Raw genomic sequence first — 19,310 nt, 5'->3', positions numbered from 1 at the left:
AGAACGTTGATTTTCATTTGACAGCAGCACAGCGATTTATTTACCTTTTTAATAGATGTAGTTTATTAAAATTACTTTTTGTTGTACAGTTAAGATTTGTGATGTCATTTACATAATGGGGAAATTCTCACAGCTAAGTCTAACAGGAAGGTCATGGTTGAGTTTTGGTTTCAAAGCACCAGAATATTCAAGTATGTAATGTTGCAGGTGAAAGCAAAAGGGGGCTGAGTCAAGACTGCACAGTTCGAGGATTTGCAGTGTGATTGGTTTTATTTGAGGTTCTCTGTAAAGTTTCAATAAATTTAGTTTCATCTATCCAGCAATGTGGAAGCTAAGCTAAACATTGCACACTACTGTGATAAGCATAGCACACAAAGAAAAACCACAAAAGAAAATGTTCCATTCCACTAGCCAATCGTCTGCAAGATTTCCTTTGATGGAAAATTGTGTGTAAGTCATAACATCCGTCAGTAAGACCTGTGAGGCTGTCTTTCAGTTCCAGGGGATCGTCAGATATGGAGGGACTCCATATTGCTCTGTTTGTTATCTCAGGTAAGTTTGAAATTATTGTCATTTTGAAATGAATTCTTGCATAACTGTGTCAGCGTTTTTCTGCTGATCAGTAACCAGCTGAAATATTTCTCATCTAGGAGTTGTTTCCTGCAGTCATGGTTGGATTTCTGTACCAACACTGGAGGTGACAGCCAGACCTGGAGACAACATTACTCTCTACTGTGACTGCAGGCAATCATTTGGAGCCTACACAATGTGGTTCAGGAACTGTTCCCATGAGAACCAGCCTACTCTTCTTTTAAGCCAGTTCAACGCTTATAGAAACTTCATTAAGCTTCCCGGCTTTGAATTTGTGAAGAACAGTTCCACTGATTCCTATGACCTGCTGATCGTGAACGTCACTGATTCTGATGAAGGTCTCTACTACTGTGGAACTCAAAAAGAGATTGTGGAGGATGGAAAATACATCACTACTAGACATGTTTACAGATACAGCAACATCACAACAAGACTTATAGTCGGTAAGTATTTTGGTATGTATTATCCATATACGGCAACATATAATACGGCAACATATGATCATCATACAGTAGTAAACTTATTTTTTTCACGCATTTATTTGCACTTATATAAAAGATCAAGTCAATGCAACATCATGCCATCATATTTCTGCGACCTAGCATCCTCTGTATTTCTCAACCAACATCAACCTGTGAAACGTTTTGAAAATTATCTTCATCAAGTCTAGAATGAGTATAAAAGTACTAATTTCTCAAATAACTTATTTAGAGATTGCTTGGAGTGAAAGTATCTTTCTATGTGCTCCCTATCAATTTTTTATGTGTTTTTTGTATGTTTTAAGATTTTTCACATTCGGCGATGTTATTCAAATGAGATTTTGAGCATTTATAGACATGTTGCAACAGAACCGTCTATGTTCTATCAATAATGCATGACCAATACTGCACCAAAAATACCAAGTAATGCCCCTGGAAGCAAGGATTATGATTTAAATAATGCATTTAGATGCCCAGTTGAAGAATCAGTTCTCCACAAATCCTCCTTAAAATCTTTTTAATTATGTGGCAGTACAATGTCACGGTGATCAGTTCTGGACACTGCTGATCTCTCTGTGTTGTTTTGGTTTATCGCCTCCACCACTAAAAACCTATACTCTTCTGCTTCACGGGAAATGTTTTATGCTTTGAATTGAATACAGACATCCACTTTGACTCAAAGATGAACTGATTTAATATGAGGTGGTCAAAGGTCACTCACTCAAGAATTCAAATTCTAATCGTAACACAATCAGAAAAAAAAAGTGAATATATTTTATACCCCAAATGTTAATGGTCAACCTCACTGTGACATTATGTTGTTCAGCAAAACCCATAATAATAACTCTATTCACTATATACAATATATTATTTGAGTCTATGAAGACAGACATTGGTGGTGTACAATTGTGAGGCAGCTATCGTAGTTTTTTGTTTTCTATTTCTCTTGTTTGTTCTCTCTTGTAGAGCAGAACAATGTACCGTTCTTGGGGTAGCTTTGGACTTGAAGTCGCTGACTCACATCCTGGCCCCTTCACGCTCTTTTACAAACCTTCCTATTCTGTGCTGAAACTCGCAAACTGAGAAGCCAACAGTACTATATCATCTGCAAAAAGCAAAGACACAATAATGACACCGTCCTATTCCTGGCTTTGCCTTGAGATCTTGTTCATGAAGACTGTAAACTGGACTGGGGCAGAGTCCTGCACCTATTGGAAAAAGGCTTGAGTTAGTACACAGAACTTCCCGTGGTACACGGTTTAAGTCATTTTCCTTCAGGTGGTGGGTCCACAGGGAAGTGGATCCATGTTCGGGCTGTAACAAGCCATGCAGAAATGGAGGAAAGCCTATCCACCATACACTGTCTCGTAAGGTTTCCCTTTTCATTGTGATTTATTATAACTACTCTTTTGCCAGTCTATCAGGGTCTATGCATTGCTCTTGGTATGGCCCTTCCCCTGAGACCAATTTGCCTTGGAAGACCTTCCCAGAGGGTTTTGCCCCCAACAACATAGCCTCCAGGATCACTCGGAGGCACAAACCCCTCCATCACTTTGAGATAGCAATTCATCTGGGTTTGATTTCACTGAGAATATGCACAAAGAAGCACTAACGAAGCCAATCAATGTAACTCTGTCTTAGATCCAGAACCCAGTGAGCCTCACCATGATGCCGATGAGACTCGAGAAGACTGTGGTCAGTGCTGGAAGCTGCTCTTCTGTCTGTGTCCAGCTGGTGCTGTTCTCTCCGTTCTCTTGTCTGGTTTCGTGGTTCACCGGTTTTGCAGGAAATCAGGTACCTGCTGTCATGTATTTGACACTTCCCTTCTTCGTCTTGTATCTCTGTGATTCTTTGTGTTTTCAAACCTCAGCTTGCTCTCCAAATGTCTATTCAATATTTAATGTCCAAAAATCGCTGCAGCAATAACACCACAAGGTCACGAGGCAAGATATGACAGCCAACACCAAGACAAAGAGGTAATAATAGAAGTCCATATTTCACAAATACAGTCTCTGTCTCGATATACCAACTACATGGTCATGACACTAAACAACAATCATTAAATCTCAGGGTGAAGACGTGTGTTATGCCGCCGTGGAAATCCGTCAGCCATCACAGAGATCAAAGAAGAGGAAACCCCAGAGTTTAGACTCCAGCATATATTACACCCCTAGTATGTGTTGAGTGAAAGGGGGGTTCAAATGAGTCGTATTCTTAGTCTTCCCTCTGTCATTTAGCTTCTTCGTGTAAAGTTACTGTAAGATCACAAATGACCCACACTTGCTTCTCAGATGTGCATCTTTTCAGACTCTTCAGAGACTTTTGATTCTCCTTACACAGCTCCCATTGCAGTGTACATACATTTTTAATGAACCACTTAAATAAATGATTTATAAAAAAAAAAAGAAAATAAACAAGACTATATATATATAGATACATTTTCCCGCCCAAATTTGATTTTTTTTAAATACACATTAACATGAACCCAACATATTTTAGTACAGCCCTTAACTCCTTCAGACCATTTCACACACAATGCGACACTAGAGTTGTCAGTCTTAACTTCCTGTATGTATATTTATAAATAGCACTAGACCAAGTTTAATGTAGAACACATATAGTAGGTAGGGGAACCCCTACTTAATCTCTCCATCAATTTGGGGGTCCTTGACCTGAAAAAACGTTGAGGTAAAATATGTTTTCAATGGACAGATCTCTCCACAGAAGTTATGAAGTTATGAGAAAATACAGAGTTGACAGTTAAGTCATCCTTAACCACATCATGTGGCCCATGCAGCGATCAGTAGGGCAGACAGGAAAACCACACCGATCAGCCTCTCGTGTGAATGCAGAGATCAGCTCAGTACTTAAAAACACATCAAGGCGAACAATGGCTACTCTGAAGAAGTTCAATGAATATGTGTGTTCAAATTGTACTGTACACTGTGCTATACTTGTGCTCGCATCATGTAAGAAGAAGCAGTGATGCCATCTGTTTGGTTATGGTTGTGCATGCTCTTTCTGTGTGTCGTGAATGTGAGCCATTAGCACACAGATAACAACAACAGTTTGTGGTGTCTTACACAGATTCAAATGCCAGTAAAGTCAGCAGCAGCTTCTGTCAAAAGTCTCCTGACCTCTAGTGGAGACATTTCACACATGTAATAAAACAAAAAGACCACAAGACAAGATCTGACAGCAAGTTAATGTAAGACAAATGATCCTGTTCCCAAACATCTAATCTTTATTTTTAGTCCAGTGGTTTGAAAGAAATAATCTGCACAATTATCCAAAATGCTTCATTACCCTTACTCCTCCCTTTATTTCAGATGGAAATAATCTACCTTTTCTCCCACAAATGTATTTGCTACTTATAAGATGCAGATTTGACTTAATTAAAGGATAATATGACGTCATGGAACACCAACACAATACTCCAACTTCATCAGTACAGCATTTTTTAGTGCAAAGCGATGTGAGGTGCCCAAAGAGTTTGTGGACTTGCAAGCTCCTGAGGTTCTGCTCCACCAGATGCCTCAGCCTCCTCATGTGCATTCAAAGAGTACTGAACCAGTGGGCAGCTCTGCAACCATATTTTGAAAGCCACAATGATGTAGAAAAGAATGGAAAAGTCCATGACCTGGAAAATCATCTTCGTGACCCAGAGATGAAAGTCTGCTTCATGTTTCTCAGTGTCGACCTCCAGCTGTATTCAACACCGCCTTTCAGGTGGATAATATTTGGCTGGATAATAAGTATTTTCATGATTTCTTCTCTCGTTTTGTGGACATCACACAGAAAGGTGGACTATGGGTGGAAAAATCAACTGACAGATGAAGACCTCTTTACAGGGGGAGACACCGCAGAGTGGTCTTTATGAGAAGATCATTATGATTCTATCACATGTCTTTATAAAATTCAAAATTACATGCTGACCTGTTTAATTGTCTTTAGTTCAGAGATCTTCAATGACTTTCTGGCCGAGGACCCTAAACTGATGAGAGATTAAGTATGGACCCCCTACCTACTATATGTGTTCTATTATTAAATTAATGCTATTATTATTATCATCATTTTGCATTCAATATTAAGCTATTCAAATAATTTGCAGGTTCAAATATTATTTTATTTTTTTTACATATAATATGTTGGATTCGTGTTAATGTGTATTTAAAAAAATTTAATTTATGGGGGGAAAAAAATATGTCAAAATGTCAATCAATCAAAGATTTTGCAACGCCCGTGCAGTACCTCCACAGACCACCTGGGGGTCATGGACCCCCTGTTGAATACCTATGCTGTAGGTCATGGGTCTTGAGGGCCTTCTATGCAGCAACTGTGGGGAAAATGATGATAATATTCCCCATAGACTCCCAAATGTTCAGGGACCTAGTGCTCCAGCAACATGTAAGATAATGTTTTGTATTGTGAGTTAATCAAGGAAGCAGATAAGCTGAGAGAAGATTTGGTGGAGTATCAAGTTATAGCAAGCAAGGATCTCCTACAGGCAGAGAGAGTTGGCAAGTTCAGCTACCTTCTAGAGGAAGAGGAGAGGTTTATAAATCTGGCATCACTGATGAAGGCAGTGCTCTGCATCCCTCACAGCAATGCAAGCTCAGGCAGGTCATTCAGCATGGTGAGCAAGATCCTTACAGAAAACAGAATGAGTATGGGTAATACTGCTTTTTATGCACCAGCCCTGGCCACAAGTATGTACCCTCCAAGAAAGTGATTGAAGCTACAATGTCTGCCACCTATGACAGGAAAGGAAACCAGGAAAAGTGAAGTCCTGGACACACACACACACACACACACACACACACACACACACACACACACACACACACACACATTCTTGTATGGCCATCTTTGTGAGAACACTCATTGGCATAATGCATTCCCTAGCCTCTTACCCTAACCATAACCATAACCTAATTGTAACCTTTACCCTAAACAGTCAAAAAGTGAGGACTGGCCATAATGTCCTCACTTTGCACAAATGTCCTCAATCTGATGGTATAAAACTTAAACTGGTTCTCGGAACGATAGTTGTACAAGTGCACACACACACAAAAACACGTACACACACCACCACCACCCTCAGTGTGTGTGTCAGTATTTGTGTGGGTTGTGTGGAAACTGAAAATATGTACAGCAATATTTTTTGTTATTAATGTATCTATAATTGTATATTCTATTTTATTGTTATTAATATTAAACATATTTGGCTCCAAGGAGGCTGTAGAGTCATTATGGGAGGGACATTGTGGCACATTTCATTGTGGCTATGGATTAAGGCTCATTGACGGGATGATGAGGGATGTTGCGAGGTCGTCAGATAAGGTTTAGTTGGGCTTGGATGTTTTTCATCATCAGAGAATGATTGTCTCTTTCAACAAAGTCCTAAAGCATAGACAAATAAAGATTTCAGGCACCAAAATTATTGATTCCTGGTTTACAGATAGAAACACACAGCGCCGGAGGGTATGGGATACTTCCATATGGAGCAGGCTTTAATTTCACATATCATAAAAGGTATCTGTGATAAAAACAACAACTTGAAAACAGAAATCATGGATGTTTTATCAGTTTGCAGATGCAGGCTGTGTCTCGGCTCAGTCTTTAATTCAAATTTCTTAATGATGTGACACCAAATTAAGAATAATGTTGTCTCTTTATCATGCTCAACCCAAACATCGTCCATTTAACCACGATTCCCAATGAAAACAGAGCGGCGTTGCTCCGACAGCTCAAAGCCAAGTAAAAAATGATGCCACACTTTGAAACAACTGCAAATGGGGTCACACGAACAGAAAGTTATTCAACAATATTTTTTAGTTTGATCCAGAATGTACTGGGTCCTGTCACCATGAGACTTTACCACGATGTGGTGTGCGCTCGATACTGGCTCTTCGTGTCCTCTGTCTGAGTTTATCTAATCATCCCATTATCCCATTATTATGGTGAAACAATCTTCTCCTTTCAATCTTTTAAATGACTTTTTATTATTACTATTATTATTATTATTATTATTATTATTATTATTATTGTCCAAAGTTGTCCAAAGTTAACGAGATTATCTATGCAGCTTGAGTCCCTCAAGTTGATGGGATGAGTGACACCAGTTTTCAAGCACAGCACGTTCAGGTAATTTATAATGAGTTTTATTACACTCAAACAGTGAACATGAACATTTACAACTTACAGAGACAATTCATTAAAATCATGCCTTTTTTTCTTAAAGGATGTTAAAATGATCAATAATAATAAAAGTAGTAATAGTAGTAGTAATAATAATCATATATTTTAAACCTACTACAGTAACCAAACTCTGTTTCCAAGGGCTTTGTCAACAAATACCAAGTGTCACGTACAGAGAAGAGAAGAGAAGAGAAGAGAAGAGAAGAGAAGAGAAGAGAAGAGAAGAGAAGAGAAGAGAAGAGAAGAGAAGAGTAGAGAAGAGAAGAGAAGAGAAGAGAAGAGAAGAGAAGAGAAGAGAAGAGAAGAGAAGAGAAATGCACATTTTCAGACACTGTGTGGCAGCAAAACATGGTGTACACACAACTACTATACTGCATTATCACCTTGTGCAGTGTCTCATCAGAGAATGGACATGGTCCTGTCCCACAGATACTTGATCAGTTTGGGATCTCGTGCTGCTTTTATGTTTGTGTGTGTGTTTGTGTGTCTGTGTCCGGCTGCATCCTGCTGGGGATGGTGGATACCATCAGGGAGTGTCATAGCTATGGGGTGGGGGTGTCTGGTCTGGTCTAGGTGGGTGCTACATGTCTAAGTTACATCCACTCAAATACCAGGTCCAAAAGTTTCCCAGTAGAACATTATATTGTCACAAGATGGTTAATGTTATTTCTCCTATTAATGGTGTAGCGTGTGATCTTCTTATCTTCTATTTCTGGGTTTGTTGAGTTTGTTCAAAGGTTAAAAGGTTACTTATTAGCTGATAATAATTGCTGTGTATAATCAAATATCCTGCACTGTCACGGCTCCCAGGGCGTGTGGACCTGTTTGGTCAACGCATCCAGTGACATCAACACATATCTACTTTTACCAAGTAATGTTTCCTTCCTTCACGTGTCCATACCGTCTGTCGACTGTAAAATGTATGATGTAAGGGGTCAGGTTCTCTTTTTAAGTATTTATAATTGTGGAGTTTCTGGAGATGAGAAAACATATAAAGACACAGTGTTGGAGCTGAAAGAGAGGGGATTCTACAATTCGGCAAGAGTTTTTGACATTGTTTTTTCTTGTAATAAGACTTTTTTGAATGCAAGAGGAGACTTGTCAGCAGTGATCACTTCCTTTCGTCAGCGCATCGATACACAACAGTGGTTTTAATGTTGTGCCTGATTGGTGTATGCAGGATAACACTGCTACAGATTTGAAGTTGTGTCGGAACCAATATAAACTTTCCTTTTAGCTTGGGTGTAGTCTTTTACAGCTCCTGGGGAACCATCCTTAGCTGCTAAATAGGGAGAGTTTCTTGCCGGCTGCTCAGGTTGACATTGAACCTAAACAGTAAAGATAAACACCAGAAAACCACTTGAAGGAAACCTTCAGGCGTCATCACAGTCAGATTTCTTTGTCTGCTTTGCTTCTTCTATGGTTTGGGATCACTGTCATGTCAAAAGGCCGACCTCTGACCTCTGACATGTCTATCGTACACTGTGGACTCCTGCAGACACTCTAGTTCGTCCTGGTTTGGCATTTGTTACGAGCTTTTCCACTGATTCCTATGACCTGCTGATCATCGACGTCACTGATTCTGACGAAGGTCTCTACTACTGTGGAACTGAGAAAAGCATTGTGACGGATAAAGAGTTCTTTACTGTCAGACATATTAACAGATACGGCAACATCACAACGAGGCTCATAGTCAGTAAGTATTTTGGTGCCAAATATGTACGTGTGAATGAGATCATGATTGTAGCAACAATATTTATGCACATATTAATCTTTAATAATTAATAATTAAGGCTCAATCAACCGACAATCACCCAACTTCATGAATGATCAGTGACATCGGTCTGGATTAAAATGATGCCACTGCTTATTTAGACGACTTGAAATCTTTCACTTGCCTTTAAATGTACTCCATATCTTTTGAATTAAATCTTTTTATTATTATTTTGCACAATAGCCTTCTGTTACAAAGTTGAAATAGGGCCACCATTCTTCCATCAACAATACAAGACCAATACTGCACCACAAACATTGAGTAATACTCCTAAAAGCACATATATAATCATTTCAATAATGTAATTAGATACCCAATTGAAGAATCAGCAGTTTAGCATAAATACAAATTGTGTTTCAACATGAAATGCACTAATCAACAGATTCATCACAGCTCCGCGTTAACTGCACAATGTCGTCAAACTGTGGTCAGTGCTGGACGCTGCTGCTCTGTCTCCTACTCTCATTTCTTGTTTTGTTTCTTGTTTGTAGCCTCTGTCTTTAACAAGGTAACTGCTGCACTGGAGTTTATCAGTGCTCTGATGCCCTGAGGGGATTTGTTTGATGAACTAATTCAGTGATTTTGGTCATGGATTGTTGTGTCAAATGTTTTTAGCCTTAGCTCAAGGATCCAAATTCTAATTATGACTAAGTTCAACCCAAATGTCAACAAGGACACATGAATAGAAGACATCTTGAAACTAGTCTTTTGAAACAGCATATCATATATCATATAAGTCTCTCCAGTTTTTCTAGTTTTATCAGTAGCCTTGACAAACAGAGATTATTAGGTCCACACACAAGAAAAAGAAAACAATATTCATCATGCATTTCGAGAAAAAAGTTGAAATTTCGAGAAAAAAGTTGAAATTTCGAGAAAAAAGTTGACCATCAGGCCGATGGTATGGTACCACCAGAACCGGGAGAGTTTTGGGGCGTAATAATAATACTAATGATAATAATAGTAATTAGGGATATAAATTTGTATTGTGATTATTATTGAGGGAGGGACGTAAACTCCAGGGCTCAGGAGCGCGTCCCTATCTGCCCGTAGAGTCCCGAAGCCAGGCACAGAAGCACTGTGGTCCAGGTGTCCGCATGCATTCAAGTCCCTGCAAAACACTGCTTATGGCGCACTTCCTGTGGGTCCCAGCAAGCGCACACAGATCTATCTGCTACGTCTACCGCCAGTTTGCATTTCAACATTTTTTTTTTTTGACATTTGATTTTTTTTCTCTTTTCTTGAGAAACTTTTTTTCTTTTTTTCATTGTCATGACTCTGAATCCCCAAAGCTGAATTCCTTCTTGTCAGACTCATAAGAATGAATCTGGCTTTAGAAAAAGTTTTCCTCTGTCATTATCTCTGCAGCCAAACGTCTTCAAGTTGATGAGAAAAGAACTGACACCAGAGGCCAGATACCACCCATTCAGGTAACTTATAGAGAGACAGTTTATTAGTCCTGACTTCATAACAGCAAACATGGTGAATACTCTGACTAGTATCAACCACTAAGTATCAATAGTGATTTCAACCAATAACTTCCTTAATGGTGGAGGAGAACCAGTAGATGAATAGTGTCTTATTAAACTCATTAAATCAGGTCATTGCTGGTAAAGCATGTGTGATTATGACTCTAAATAATAACACTGATGACGACACTGTAGGATGAAGATGTGTTTCATGCTGCGCTGGAACTCCATCAGGCAACACAGAGACCAAAGAGGATGAAGATCTGGAGCTCTGACACAACGGTCTGCACCTACTCTGTCATCAGAACCTCTGACCTAACGATGTAATATTAGAAACAACACAATGAACCGATAACAAGGGCCACATATTGTAAATGGATCCTGTTTGGAGGAAACATAATTAGCAGGCAGGGTGTCTCTTTCCATTCTTTATGATGCTCAGACCTAGCTGCCTAGCTTCCAACCAACTTCCTGCTGACATGACTCTGATGTTTCGTGATCATGTTTTGAGTTTCCTCTCCTCAACACATGCGTGCAAATTCACTACAGAAGAAATTGCTCCATTCGACGAGCCAATCACTGGCTAGATTGCCTTAAATGGAAAATAGTGCGTAAGTCATAACTTGTGTGAGAAGGACGTGTGAAGCTGCCTTTCAGCCCCGGGTCATCATCAGACATGGACGGACTGTGGATTATTCTCGTTGCTCTCTCAGGTTAGTTTAGATTTTAAACATTTAAATTGCAATATTCGGCACACATTTAATTTAATTAACTTTAATTTTTGTTCACAAGTTCTTCTCCATCTTCTAGGAGTTGTTTCTTCCAGTCATGATTGGATTTCTGTACCAACACTGGAGGTGACAGTCAGACCTGGAGACAACATCACTCTCTACTGTGACTGCAGGCAACCATTTGGAGCCTACACACTGTGGTTCAGGAATTGTTCCCATGAGAACCAGCCTACTCTTGTTTTAAGCCGGTTCATCATTTATAGAAACACCATAAAACATCCTGGCTTTGAATTTGTGAAGAACGATTCCACTGATTCCTATGACCTGCTGATCACCAACGTCACTAATCCAGATGAAGGTCTCTACTACTGTGGAACTGAAAAAGAGATTGTGGTGGATAAAGAATACATCATTACTAGACATGTTTACAGATACAGCAACATCACAACAAGACTTATAGTCGGTAAGTATTCTGGTACCATATATCTACGTGTGAATGAGATCATGTTTGTAGCAACAACATTCATGCACATATTACAGATTAAGGTTCAGCCAACCTCAAAGCATCGACCTGGATTAAAATGCTGCTACTGCTTAATTAGAGACGGCTTGAAACTGTTCACGCACCTTTAAATGTACTCCATATATTTTGTATTTTTTTTTTATTTCGCATAACTGCATAATTAGTTACAACGTTGAAATAGGGCGTCATTCTTCCATCAACAATACAAGACCAATACTGCACCAAAAACAATGAGTAATGCTCCCGAAACGCATATATAAATCATTTAAATAATGTAATTAGATACCAAATTGAAGAATCAACAATTTAGCATAAATACAAATTGTGTTTCAACATGAAATCCACAGATCTATTCATAACAGCTCCGTGTTAGTTGCACCATCTCAATCCATCAACTGTTCAAATCATGATCAGTGCTGCTGGTCTGTCTCTGTATCCAGCTTTTGTCGTCATTTCTACTCTCTTTTCTTGTTTTGTTTCTGCTTTGTAGCCTCTGTTGTTAACAAGGTAACTGCTGCGCTGGAGTTTATCCGTGATCCAAAGCCCTGAGAGTTTTTTTTTTTTGTATTTGGAACAAACATCCACTTTGACTCCAAGATAAACTAATTCAGTGATTTTGATCAGAGGACGTTGTGTCAAATGTTTTGACTCAAGGATCGAAACTCTAATTATGAATAAAGTAAAACCAAGTGTCAACTAGGACACATAAATAGAAGACATCTTGAAACTCGCTGCGTCTTCACAGCGTGTCATATATCATATGAGTCTGATCAGTTATTCTAGTTTATCAGTAGCTATGAAAGACACTTGTTAAATGAGAGACTGAGAGTATTAGGGCCACCCATGAGAAAAAAAAAAAGAGAGGAGGAACGTTTTTTTATTTTGTATTCATCATGCACTTGAAGAAAAAAGTCAAGCCAGCGGTATGGTACCACCGGTACTGGAAGACTATTGGGGCTTAATTAATAATTATAATTAATTAAAAACATAAAATTGTATGGTGATTATGTTTTCAGTTATATTGATGATATATTAGGCCATATTGGACAGTTTCAGGTCAACAGTGGCGTAGATATTGTTACACACTGTTGCCTGTAGAGTCCTGAAGCCGGGCACAGACGCACGGTGGTCTGGGAAGTCCGCATGCAGCCAGGTCTCCGCACAACACACAACAGTGGCACACACTCCCTGTGGGTCCCAACAAACACACACAGTTTGTCAATGTCAACATTTTATTTCAGCTTTTTTTCTCAAAGCAAATGATGAAACATATATATTACCTGTGGTAACCAGTTATCACAAACTGCACTTACTTGATGGAGTAATGATGATTATGTTTTAATTCTAACTCTGCTACTTTGAGAGGTTCATATATTTTTTGATTAGTGAAATACAATGCATGACAATGTGCTATAGATTAAATATTTACAAAGTGCATAAAGTTAATGTTTCTGAGTCCTGTGCTGTACTGTGGTGGACTTTGTGGAGTGGAGATGGTACTGTGAAAAAGAATTTCCCCATGGGGACAATAAGGTCTAAAGTCACACACATGTTCTCCCAGAGCTAAATAACACAACTCTGTGTTTGACCCAGACTCCAGTGAACCTCAAGGAGACGTCCACGACACCATGGAAGACTGCAGTCTGTGCTGGAAGCTGCTCTTCTCTCTGTGTCCGTCTGTTGCCATTCTCTCCTCCATGTTCATTTTACAGCTCTGTCGGGAAACAGGTACAAGTTCTATATTTACTCACTTATTCTAACATCAGTTTATTGTCTTTATAATAACATAATATCATGGTGTTTTCACATTTTTCTTAAGAAACTTTTTTCTTTTTTTTTTTATTGTCATGACTCTGAATCCCCAAAGTTGAATTCCTTCTTGTCAGACTCATAAAAATTAATCTGGCTTTAGAAAAAAAAGTTCTCCTCTGTTATTATCTCTGCAGCCAAACGTCTTCAAGTTGATGAGAAAAGAACTGACACCAGAGGCCAGATACCACCCATTCAGGTAACTTAGAGAGAGACAGTTTATTAGTCCTGACTTTATAACAGCAAACATGGTGAATACTCTGACTAGTATCAATCACTAAGTATCAACAGTGATTTCAACCAATAACTTTCTTAATGGTGGAGGAGAACCAGTAGATGAATAGTGTGTTATTAAACTCATTAAATCAAGTGATTGCTGGTAAAGCATGTGTGATTATGACTCTAAATAATAACACTGATGACGACACTGTAGGATGAAGATGAGTTTCATGCTGCGCTGGAACTCCATCAGGCAACACAGAGACCAAAGAGGATGAAGATCTGGAGCTCTGACATAACAGCCTGCACCTACTCTGTCATCAGAACCTCTGACCTAACGATGCAATATTAGAAACAACACAATGAACCGATAACAAGGGCCACATATTGTAAATGGATCCTCTTTGAAGGAAACATAATTAGCAGGCAGGGTGTCTCTTTCCACTCTTTATGATGCTCAGACCTAGCTGCCTAGCGTCCAACCAACTTCCTGCTGACATGACTCTGATTGTTTTTTCATGATCATGTTTTGAGTTTCCTGTTTTATTTTGTTAAGTTCCTTGGTTTCCTGTTTTGTGTTGTTGCCTGTGTTCTCTTTCCTTGATTGCTTATTAGTTTGGATTCCTGACATCTTTTAAAGACACAGAATCAGAAGAAAAGAGATCACATCACTCTGGTTTCAGCAGATCATTTCTGACTCCCAGAGTGTTTTAGAATTGATTTTAAGCTCTTATTGATCACTTACTACATGTTACTGACCTTTTAGCACCACACAGGCAGATATGTACCTTAAGATCCTCAGGCTGAGGTCTGCTGTCTGTTCCAGGGGCCTGGCTGAAAACAAAAGGTTGTTCTTGGTTAGGGCCCCTCGTCTGTGGAAGAATCAGCCTGAGGAAATTAGGTCAACATAGTCTGTGATCTCCTTTAATCTGCTACTTAAGACATACTGTTAGCAGAGAGCATTTCCTGTTTTTTAGATGTGTATGAAGTGAGTTTAAATTTTTTATATATATGCCTGTTTTTAAAATTGCAGATTTTTATGTTGCTGTGAAGCTGTTTAAAGTGTTGACTTGATTATTATTATCATTTTATTATCCAATATTTTTATACTCTGTATTGTTTCTGATGTGCTTCACTGTGTTATTATCCTGTCATAATTGAATTCATGTGGCAATAAATCAGATCCACCTTTACAGAAGGTTGATTTGATGATTTCATCCGTCTAAAGACCAGTTAGTCCGACTGGGGCCTTTCCGTGTGGAGTTTGCATGTCCAAACAAAAATCTATTCTTGACTCCAGTCCAAGAGTTGGCGATAAGCCTTTGTAGTGTAGCTGGTTTCATCTGAGGCTCATCGTGACATTTCTTCTGAAAATCTAAAAATAAACAACAACAAACAGTTGTATCTATACATCAGTGCAAAAAAAAAAAAATGTGCATGCAAATTCACCACAGAAGACATTGCTCCATTCGACGAGCCAATCACCAGCTAGATTGCCTTAAATGGAAAATAGTGTGTAAGTCATAACTGGTGTGAGAAGGACGTGTGAAGCTGCCTTTCAGCCCCGGGTCATCATCAGACATGGACGGACTGTGGATTATTCTCGTTGCTCTCTCAGGTTAGTTTAGCTTTTAAACATTTAAATTGCAATATTCGGCACACATTTAATTTAATTAACTTTAATTTTTGTTCACACATTCTTCTCCATCTTCTAGGAGTTGTTTCCTCCAGTCATGGTTGGATTTCTGTACCAACACTGGAGGTGACAGTCAGACCTGGAGACAACGTCACTCTCTATTGTGACTGCAGGCAATCATTTGGAGCCTACACAGTGTGGTTCAGGAACTGTTCCCATGAGAACCAGCCTACTCTTGTTCTAAGCCAGTTCAACGCTTATAGAAACTTCATTAAGCTTCCCGGCTTTGAATTTGTGAAGAACGGTTCCACTGATTCCTTTGACCTGCTGATCGTGAACGTCACTGATCCAGATGAAGGTCTCTACTACTGTGGAACTCAAAAAGAGATTGTGGAAGATGGAAAATACATCACTACTAGACATGTTTACAGATACAGCAACATCACAACAAGACTTATTGTCGCTAAGTATTTTGGTATGTATTATCCATGCACGAATACAGCAACATATGATCATCATACAGTAGTAAACTTACAACAAGGCTTATAGTCGGTAAGTATTCTGGTACCAAATATCTACGTGTGAATGAGATCATGTTTGTAGCAACAACATTCATGCACATATTACAGATTAAGGTTCAGCCAACCTCAAAGCATCGACCTGGATTAAAATGCTGCTACTGCTTAATTAGAGACGGCTTGAAACTGTTCACGCACCTTTAAATGTACTCCATATATTTTGTATTTTTTTTTATTTCGCATAACTGCATAATTAGTTACAACGTTGAAATAGGGCGTCATTCTTCCATCAACAATACAAGACCAATACGGCACCAAAAACAATGAGTAATTCTCCTGAAACGCATATATAAATCATTTAAATAATGTAATTAGATACTAAATTGAAGAATCAGCAATTTAGCATTAATGCAAATTGTGTTTCAACATGAAATCCACAGATCTATTCAGAACAGCTCCGTGTTAGCGGCACAAACTCAATCCATCAACTGTTCAAATCATGATCAGTGCTGCTGGTCTGTCTCTGTATCCAGCTGTTGTCGTCATTTCTACTCTCATTTCTTGTTTTGTTTCTGCTTTGTAGCCTCTGTTGTTAACAAGGTAACTGCTGCGCTGGAGTTTATCCGTGATCCGAAGCCCTGAGAGTTTTTTTTTTTGTATTGGGAACAAACATCTACTTTGACTCCAAGATAAACTAATTCAGTGATTTTGATCAGAGGACGTTGCGTCAAATGTTTTGACTCAAGGATCCAAACTCTAATTATGAATAAAGTAAACCCAAGTGTCAACTAGGACACATAAATAGAAGACATCTTGAAACTCGCTGCGTCTTCACAGCGTGTCATATATCATATGAGTCTGATCAGTTATTCTAGTTTATCAGTAGCTATGAAAGACACTTGTTAAATGAGAGACTGAGAGTATTAAGGCCATCCATGAGAAAAAAAAAAGAGGAGGAAGTTTTTTTTGTTATTATTCATCATGCACTTGAAGAAAAACGTCAAGCCAGCGGTATGGTACCACCGGTACTGGAAGACTATCGCGGCTAAATTAATAATCATAATTAATTAAGAACATAAAATTGTATTGTAATTATGTTTTCAGTTATATTGCTGATATATTAGGCCATATTGGACAGTTTCAGGTCAACAGTGGCGTAGATATTGTCACACACTGTTGCCTGTAGAGTCCTGAAGCCGGGCACAGACGCACTGTGGTCCGGGAAGTCCGCATGCAGCCAGGTCTCCGCACAACACACAACAGTGGCACACACTCCCTGTGGCTCCCAACAAACGCACACAGTTTGTCAATGTCAACATTTTATTTCAGCTTTTTTTCTCAAAGTAAATGATGAAATATATATATTACCTGTGGTAACCAGTTGTCACAAACTGCACCTACTTGATGGAGTAATGATGATTATGTTTTAATTCTAACTCTGCTACTTTGAGAGGTTCATATATGTTTTGATTAGTGAAATACAATGCATGACAATGTGCTATAAAAGTTAATGTTTCTGATGTTCCTGTGTTGTACTGTGGTGGACTTTGTGGAGTGGAGATGGTACTGTGAAAAAGAATTTCCCCATGGGGACAATAAGGTCTAAAGTCACAAACATGTTCTCCCAGAGCTAAATAACACAAACTCTGTGTTTGACCCAGACTCCAGTGAACCTCAAGGAGACGTCCACGACACCCTGGAAGACTGCAGTCTGTGCTGGAAGCTGCTCTTCTCTCTGTGTCCGTCTGTTGCCATTCTCTCCTCCATGTTCATTTTACAGCTCTGTCGGGAAACAGGTACAAGTTCTATATTTACTCACTTATTCTAAGTTCAGTTTATTGTCTTTATAATAACATAATACCATCGTATTTTCCCATTTTTCTTGAGAAACTTTTTTCTTTTCTTTTTTGTATTGCCATGACTCTGAATCCCCAAAGCTGAATTCCTTCTTGTCAGACTCATAAGAATGAATCTGGCTTAAGAAAAAGTTCTCCTCTGTTATTATCTCTGCAGCCAAACGTCTTCAAATTGATGAGAGAAGAACTGACACCAGAGGCCAGATACCACCCATTCAGGTAACTTATAGAGAAACAGTTTATTAGTCCTGACTTGATAACAGCAAACATGGTGAACACTCTGACTAGTATTAACCACTAAGTATCAATAGTGATTATAACCAATAACTTCCTTAATGGTGGAGGAGAACCAGTAGATGAATAGTGTGTTATTAAACTCATTAAATCAGGTCATTGCTGGTAAAGCATGTGTGATTATGACACTAAATAACAACACTGATGCCGACACTGTAGGATGAAGATGTGTTTCATGCTGCGCTGGAACTCCATCAGGCAACACAGAGACCAAAGAGGATGAAGATCTGGAGCTCTGACATAACGGTCTGCACCTACTCTGTCATCAGAACCTCTGACCTAACGATGTAATATTAGAAACAACACAATGAACCGATAACAAGGGCCACATATTGTAAATGGATCCTCTTTGAAGGAAACATAATTAGCAGGCAGGGTGTCTCTTTCCATTCTTTATGATGCTCAGACCTAGCTGCCAAGCTTCCAACCAACTTCCTGCTGTCATGACTCTGATTGTTTTTTCATGATCATGTTTTGAGTTTCCTGTTTTATTTTGTTAAGTTCCTTGGTTTCCTGTTTTGTGTTGTTGCCTGTGTTCTCTTTCCTTGATTGCTTATTAGTTTGGATTCCTGACATCTTTTAAAGACACAGAATCAGAAGAAAAGAGATCACATCACTCTGGTTTCAGCAGATCATTTCTGACTCCCAGTGTGTTTTAGAATTGATTTTAAGCTCTTATTGATCACTTACTACATGTTACTGACCTTTTAGCACCACACAGGCAGATATGTACCTTAAGATCCTCAGGCTGAGGTCTGCTGTCTGTTCCAGGGGCCTGGCTGAAAACAAAAGGTTGTTCTTGGTTAGGGCCCCTCGTCTGTGGAAGAATCAGCCTGAGGAAATCAGGTCTGTGATCTCCTTAAATCTGCTACTGTTAGTAGAGAGCGTTTCCTGTTTTTTAGTTGTGTGCGAAGTGAGTTTTAATTTTTTATATATATGCCTGTTTTTAAAATTGCAGATTTTTATGTTGCTGTGAAGCTGTTTGAAGTGTTGACTTGATTATTATTATCATTTTATCATCCAATATTTTAATACTCTGTATTGTTTCTGATGTGCTTCACTGTATTATTATCCTGTCATAATTGAACGCATGTGGCAATAAATCAGATCCACCTTTACAGACGGTTGATTTAATGATTTCATCCGTCTAAAGAGCAGTTAGTCCGACTGGGGCCTTTCCATGTGGAGTTTGCATGTTCTCCCTGTGTCT

The 19,310-nt window shown here is 38.9% G+C and overlaps 1 protein-coding gene across 5 annotated transcripts; it reads left to right on the top strand.

The window, feature by feature from the left end:
• Positions 1-287: 287 nt before the first annotated feature.
• Positions 288-19,218, top strand: LOC125004574. Of its 5 annotated transcripts, none has more exons than XM_047579267.1 (5): positions 288-552; positions 651-1,034; positions 13,362-13,496; positions 13,715-13,776; positions 14,011-14,947. In XM_047579267.1, exons 1-5 carry the CDS (start codon positions 516-518, stop codon positions 14,146-14,148), a joined length of 756 nt encoding a protein of 251 aa, XP_047435223.1. In that variant the 5' UTR covers positions 288-515; the 3' UTR covers positions 14,149-14,947. The 5 variants fall into 5 exon arrangements, 4 of the variants coding, with proteins under 4 accessions (XP_047435223.1, XP_047435226.1, XP_047435227.1 ...); XM_047579270.1 differs by lacking the exon at positions 14,011-14,947 and adding an exon at positions 18,260-19,218 and having other exon boundaries at positions 290-552; XM_047579271.1 differs by lacking the exons at positions 13,362-13,496; positions 13,715-13,776; positions 14,011-14,947 and adding exons at positions 2,712-2,864; positions 2,991-3,046; positions 3,141-5,114 and having other exon boundaries at positions 296-552.
• The last annotated feature ends 92 nt before the right edge of the window (positions 19,219-19,310 follow it).

The sequence above is a fragment of the Mugil cephalus genome, chromosome 2, assembly GCF_022458985.1.
Source record: "Mugil cephalus isolate CIBA_MC_2020 chromosome 2, CIBA_Mcephalus_1.1, whole genome shotgun sequence".
In the NCBI taxonomy this organism is placed as follows: Eukaryota; Metazoa; Chordata; class Actinopteri; order Mugiliformes; family Mugilidae; genus Mugil; species Mugil cephalus.
The sequence above is the reverse complement of the archived record's forward strand: the minus strand, read 5'-3'. Positions and strand labels throughout refer to the sequence as shown.